This window comes from Notolepis coatsorum, assembly GCF_963971535.1.
Source record: "Notolepis coatsorum genome assembly, chromosome: 1".
NCBI lineage: Eukaryota > Metazoa > Chordata > Actinopteri > Aulopiformes > Paralepididae > Notolepis > Notolepis coatsorum.
Window position 1 is genome coordinate 78,005,809 of NC_140165.1, and position 5,581 is coordinate 78,011,389.

At 43.7% G+C, this 5,581-nt stretch overlaps 1 protein-coding gene across 1 annotated transcript in view; it reads left to right on the forward strand.

The window, feature by feature from the left end:
• The window catches only part of LOC311235298 (arfaptin-1-like), a 25,115-nt gene extending 19,771 nt beyond the window's left edge, over positions 1-5,344 (forward strand). Inside the window, exons 7-8 of the mRNA XM_084322719.1 lie at positions 2,057-2,231; positions 2,574-5,344. Coding sequence (XP_084178845.1) covers positions 2,057-2,231; positions 2,574-2,729 — 331 coding nt within the window. The 3' untranslated portion in view covers positions 2,730-5,344. The remainder of the gene's footprint in view (positions 1-2,056; positions 2,232-2,573) is intronic.
• Positions 5,345-5,581: the final 237 nt, after the last annotated feature.

A 5,581-nucleotide genomic window follows, 5' to 3' on the forward strand; every position in this document is an offset into this window, starting at 1 on the left:
TATTGAGGTAGCCAGAAAACATATTCTCTCTATTGAGGTAGCCAGAAAACATATTCTCTCTATTGAGGTAGCCAGAAAACATATTCTCTCTATTGAGGTAGCCAGAAAACATATTCTCTCTCTATTGAGGTAGCCAGAAAACATATTCTCTCTCTCTATTGAGGTAGCCAGAAAACATATTCTCTCTATTGAGGTAGCCAGAAAACATATTCTCTCTCTATTGAGGTAGCCAGAAAACATATTCTCTCTCTATTGAGGTAGCCAGAAAACATATTATTCTCTCTATTGAGGTAGCCAGAAAACATGTTCTCTCTATTGAGGTAGCCAGAAAACATATTCTCTCTATTGAGGTAGCCAGAAAACATATTCTCTCTCTATTGAGGTAGCCAGAAAACATATTCTCTCTCTATTGAGGTAGCCAGAAAACATATTCTCTCTCTCTATTGAGGTAGCCAGAAAACATATTCTCTCTATTGAGGTAGCCAGAAAACACATTATCTCTCTATTGAGGTAGCCAGAAAACATATTCTCTCTCTATTGAGGTAGCCAGAAAACATATTCTCTCTCTATTGAGGTAGCCAGAAAACATGTTCTCTCTATTGAGGTAGCCAGAAAACATATTCTCTCTATTGAGGTAGCCAGAAAACATATTCTCTCTATTGAGGTAGCCAGAAAACATATTCTCTCTATTGAGGTAGCCAGAAAACATATTCTCTCTATTGAGGTAGCCAGAAAACATGTTCTCTCTATTGAGGTAGCCAGAAAACATATTCTCTCTATTGAGGTAGCCAGAAAACATATTCTCTCTATTGAGGTAGCCAGAAAACATATTTTTCTGTGGCAGCTTGACATTATTCTTTGTGGGTATTTTCTCTATGTTGTGTCGAAATGAATGCGAGTCAACCATGGAAATGGTTAACATCTCATTGATCACCACTGTTCTAGAGTACAATGCAATGTTCTTCTTCTAGGGTGGAGTATGATGCTTGGTTCTTCTTCTAGGGTGGAGTACGATGCTTGGTCCTTCTAGGGTGGAGTACGATGCTCTGTTCTTCTTCTAGGGTGGAGTACGATGCTCTGTTCTTCTTCTAGGGTGGAGTACGATGCTCTGTTCTTCTTCTAGGGTGGAGTATGATGCTCTGTTCTTCTTCTAGGGTGGAGTACGATGCTCTGTTCTTCTTCTAGGGTGGAGTACGATGCAATGTTTTTATTCTAGGGTGGAGTACGATGCTCTGTTCTTCTTCTAGGGTGGAGTACGATGCTCTGTTCTTCTTCTAGGGTGGAGTACGATGCTCTGTTCTTCTTCTAGGGTGGAGTACGATGCAATGTTCTTCTTCTAGGGTGGAGTATGATGCTTGGTTCTTCTAGGGTGGAGTATGATGCTTGGTTCTTCTTCTAGGGTGGAGTGTGATGCTTGGTTCTTCTTCTAGGGTGGAGTACGATACTCTGTTCTTCTTCTATGGTGGAGTACGATGCTCGGTTCTTCTTCTAGGGTGGAGTACGATGCTCTGTTCTTCTTCTAGGGTGGAGTACGATGCTCTGTTCTTCTTCTAGGGTGGAGTACGATGCTCTGTTCTTCTTCTAGGGTGGCTGTTCTTCTTCTAGGGTGGAGTACGATGCAATGTTCTTCTTCTAGGGTGGAGTATGATGCTTGGTTCTTCTTCTAGGGTGGAGTATGATGCAATGTTCTTCTTCTAGGGTGGAGTACGATGCTCTGTTCTTCTTCTAGGGTGGAGTATGATGCTTGGTTCTTCTTCTAGGGTGGAGTATGATGCTTGGTTCTTCTTCTAGGGTGGAGTATGATGCAATGTTCTTCTTCTAGGGTGGAGTACGATGCTTGGTTCTTCTAGGGTGGAGTATGATGCTTGGTTTTTCTTCTAGGGTGGAGTACGATGATCTGTTCTTCTTCTAGGGTGGAGTACGATGCTCTGTTCTTCTTCTAGGGTGGAGTACGATGCTCTGTTCTTCTTCTAGGGTGGAGTACGATGCTCTGTTCTTCTTCTAGGGTGGCTGTTCTTCTTCTAGGGTGGAGTACGATGCTCTGTTCTTCTTCTAGGGTGGAGTACGATGCTTACCGTTGTGACCTGGAGGAGCTGAACATGGGACCCAGGGACGCCACCACGCTGCCCAAACTAGAACAGGCCCAGAAGACCTTCCAGGGCCAGAGAGAAAAATACCAGAAGACCAGAGACGACCTGAACATTAAACTGAAACTACTGGAGGAGAACAAGGTGGATGGATGGATATGTAGATATGTAGATAGATATAATATTAAATAGACACTGCATTTAAATAGTGATTTTTTTTCCATATGTCCTTGTTTAGTTGCTTACTTACTGGTGCTTATTCTTTAATTATTTTCAGTTGGTTGTTTCATTATAGGTTGTATTGTTTATTAGGTGAGATACCTTCATAAACCTCTAGGGGGGGTAATCTCACCTGTACATTTTGTTTAATTAGTTGCTTTGATATTTGTCTTTTGTTTCATTGTGCAAATAAATAAAGATCCTACCTCTCTCTCTCTCTCTCTCTCTCTCTCTCTCTCTCTCTCTCTCTCTCTCTCTCTTCCCCAGGTCAAAGTTCTTCATAATCAGCTGCTGGTTCTCCATGGAGCGGTAGCCAGCCATAGCTCCTCCTGCCACCAACACCTGGAGCAGAACATGCAGCAGGCCGGCAACCGACTGACTGACCCCAGCCTCCAGACCCCATCCTGGCTAGAGGACAGTTGACCTACCACCCCCCCCCCCCCCCCCCCCACACACACACACAACCAGGACCTCCAACCGCTAGCTAACTAAGAATATCTATAGATCCTGGTTTCTTAAACTATGGGTTGGGGGTCCTGGATGGAGTCGCAGGCGCAGGCCTTGTTCTGGTGGGTCCCTTCACGTGTGATAGTGGTAGTAATGTTTGTGATGTTTTCTATGAGACTGGGTCCCACACAACGAGAAACATCTCATCTCATTTGGCTCCCCCGATTTGAAAGGTTTAAGAAACCATAATACTATAGATGGATAGACGGATATATCTGAAGACCTATAGCCGATAGAGATGAATTAAGATCAATTAAGAATTATAATGTCGTTCATACGCTTTTTGAGGTTGTTACAGTGCATGGGATTTAGATTTAGACTTGAAATATTCCTTATTTCACTAGAAAAAAGGACATATACCAAAGATTCTAAACATGATGTATATCCTTTTGCTTAGAAGCTTCACTTGGCTGTCATACTCTCCACTCCAATGCGTCCACTCTTCCATACTCTCTACTCCAATGCTTCCACTCTTCCATACTCTACTCCAATGCTTCCATAGCGGCCATACTCTCCACTCCAATGCTTCCACTCTTCCATACTCTCTACTCCAATGCTTCCACTCTTCCATACTCTCCACTCCAATGCTTCCACTCTTCCATACTCTGTACTCCAATGCTTCCACTCTTCCATACTCTACTCCAATGCTTCCACTCTTCCATACTCTCCACTCCAATGCTTCCACTTTTCCATACTCTCTACTCCAATGCTTCCACTCTTCCATACTCTACTCCAATGCTTCCATAGCGGCCATACTCTCCACTCCAATGCTTCCACTCTTCCATACTCTCTACTCCAATGCTTCCACTCTTCCATACTCTCCACTCCAATGCTTCCACTCTTCCATACTCTGTACTCCAATGCTTCCACTCTTCCATACTCTACTCCAATGCTTCCACTCTTCCATACTCTCCACTCCAATGCTTCCACTTTTCCATACTCTCTACTCCAATGCTTCCACTCTTCCATACTCTACTCCAATGCTTCCACTCTTCCATACTCTCTACTCCAATGCTTCCACTCTTCCATACTCTCTACTCCAATGCTTCCACTCTTCCATACTCTCTACTCCAATGCTTCCACTCTTCCATTCTCTCTACTCCAATGCGTCCACTCTTCCATACTCTCTACTCCAATGCTTCCACTTCTTTCTTGGTGTTTTCTTTCACCGCTACAAAAATGTGCCTTCAGCAGCATTAGAAATGATCTCTCTGTCTCCTTCTCTTTGTCCATCTTCTCTTTCTCTATCCCCAGTCCTCTCTCCTCCATCCTCTATGTCTCTCTTCTCTCCACCGTCTCTCTCTCTCTCTGTCTGTCATACACACATTCTCTCTCTCTCTCATACACACATTATCTCTCTCATGCACACACTCTCTCTCTCTCTCTCTCTCTCTCTCTCTCTCTCTCTCTCTCTATCTCTCTCTCTCTCTCTGTCTGTCTCTCATACACACTCTCTCTGTCTCTCATACACACTATCTCTCTCTGTCTCTCAGACACTCTCTCTCTGTCTCTCATACACTCTCTCTCTGTCTCTCATACACTCACTCTGTCTCTCATACACACTCTGTCTCATACACTCTCTCTCTGTCTCTCACTCACACACTCTCTCTCTCATACACACACTCTCCATCTCTCATTCACACACACACACACACACACACACACACACAGACACACACTCTCTGTCTCACTCTCATACACACACTATGTATCTCTCTCACACAAACACTCTCATTCTCTCACACAGACACTTTCTCTCTCTCTCATTCTCTCACACACAAACAGACTTCGTACTCAAGCATGCGCACACGCACACAAACCTCTTCCGCAACTCACTTTCAATTCATGCCCTGATGTCCTACATTGGAGAGACACACACACACGCGCACACACACACACACACACACACACACACACACATGTAGGCACAAACACGTCAGTCTGAATGTCCTGTATCTGGGCCTCTGTCTCAGAGTGTTCTGGAGCAAAGCCATATTAATCCTCAGTGAAGGATCTAAGCCTTTCTTTGAACTTTAAACCCCTCACAACCTCCTCTCGCCTCCTGGAGTCCTGAGACCAGTAGCTCATTGTACACGGCTGTGCTCTATAAACCCTCCTCTCACTGTAGCTGTGCTCCTGTGCAGACTGAAACTGGGGCTGGCTGTTATTTGGAAACTTTTTAATTTTTTTAGACAAAAAGCATTTATGATACCTCCAATTTGTAAAGCTCCATTTTATATACCAGTTTTTAAAGCCCCGATGTTTTGTATCAACGTGGGGCGTATTCACATTCACATTCACATTCTTAAAGGGTTTAACCTTTAGAAAATAAGCCGCCTGGAACTAACCCATTGTGGATCAGAATATAGATCTGTTTCACTCCGTCCTTTACAAACTAACGTAAACAAATGTTTTTCCAGTCACAAAATCCAGAGAATAATATTCTCTGGATATAATAATAATAGAGAATACTATTCTTATGATTTAAAACTCATAAGTATATGTTGTCTGGTGTTGGTCCTTGTATCAAGAGCTCCATCTTGGGGGGGGGGGGGGGGGGGGGGGCTAGCCATTTGTTTACGTTTGGAAACAGACCGTCTGTAGGATTGTGAACTGAATGGGAGTGTTTCATCTTTGAGTAATGTTTTGTACCAGTAACAGTGGTGAGAGTTGGGGACGTGGGGGTAATTTTGGACTTCTGTCTTAAGCCTCTTTCGCACATGCACTGGACCCTCTGACCTTAACTGCACAACATTAATCGTACGTGC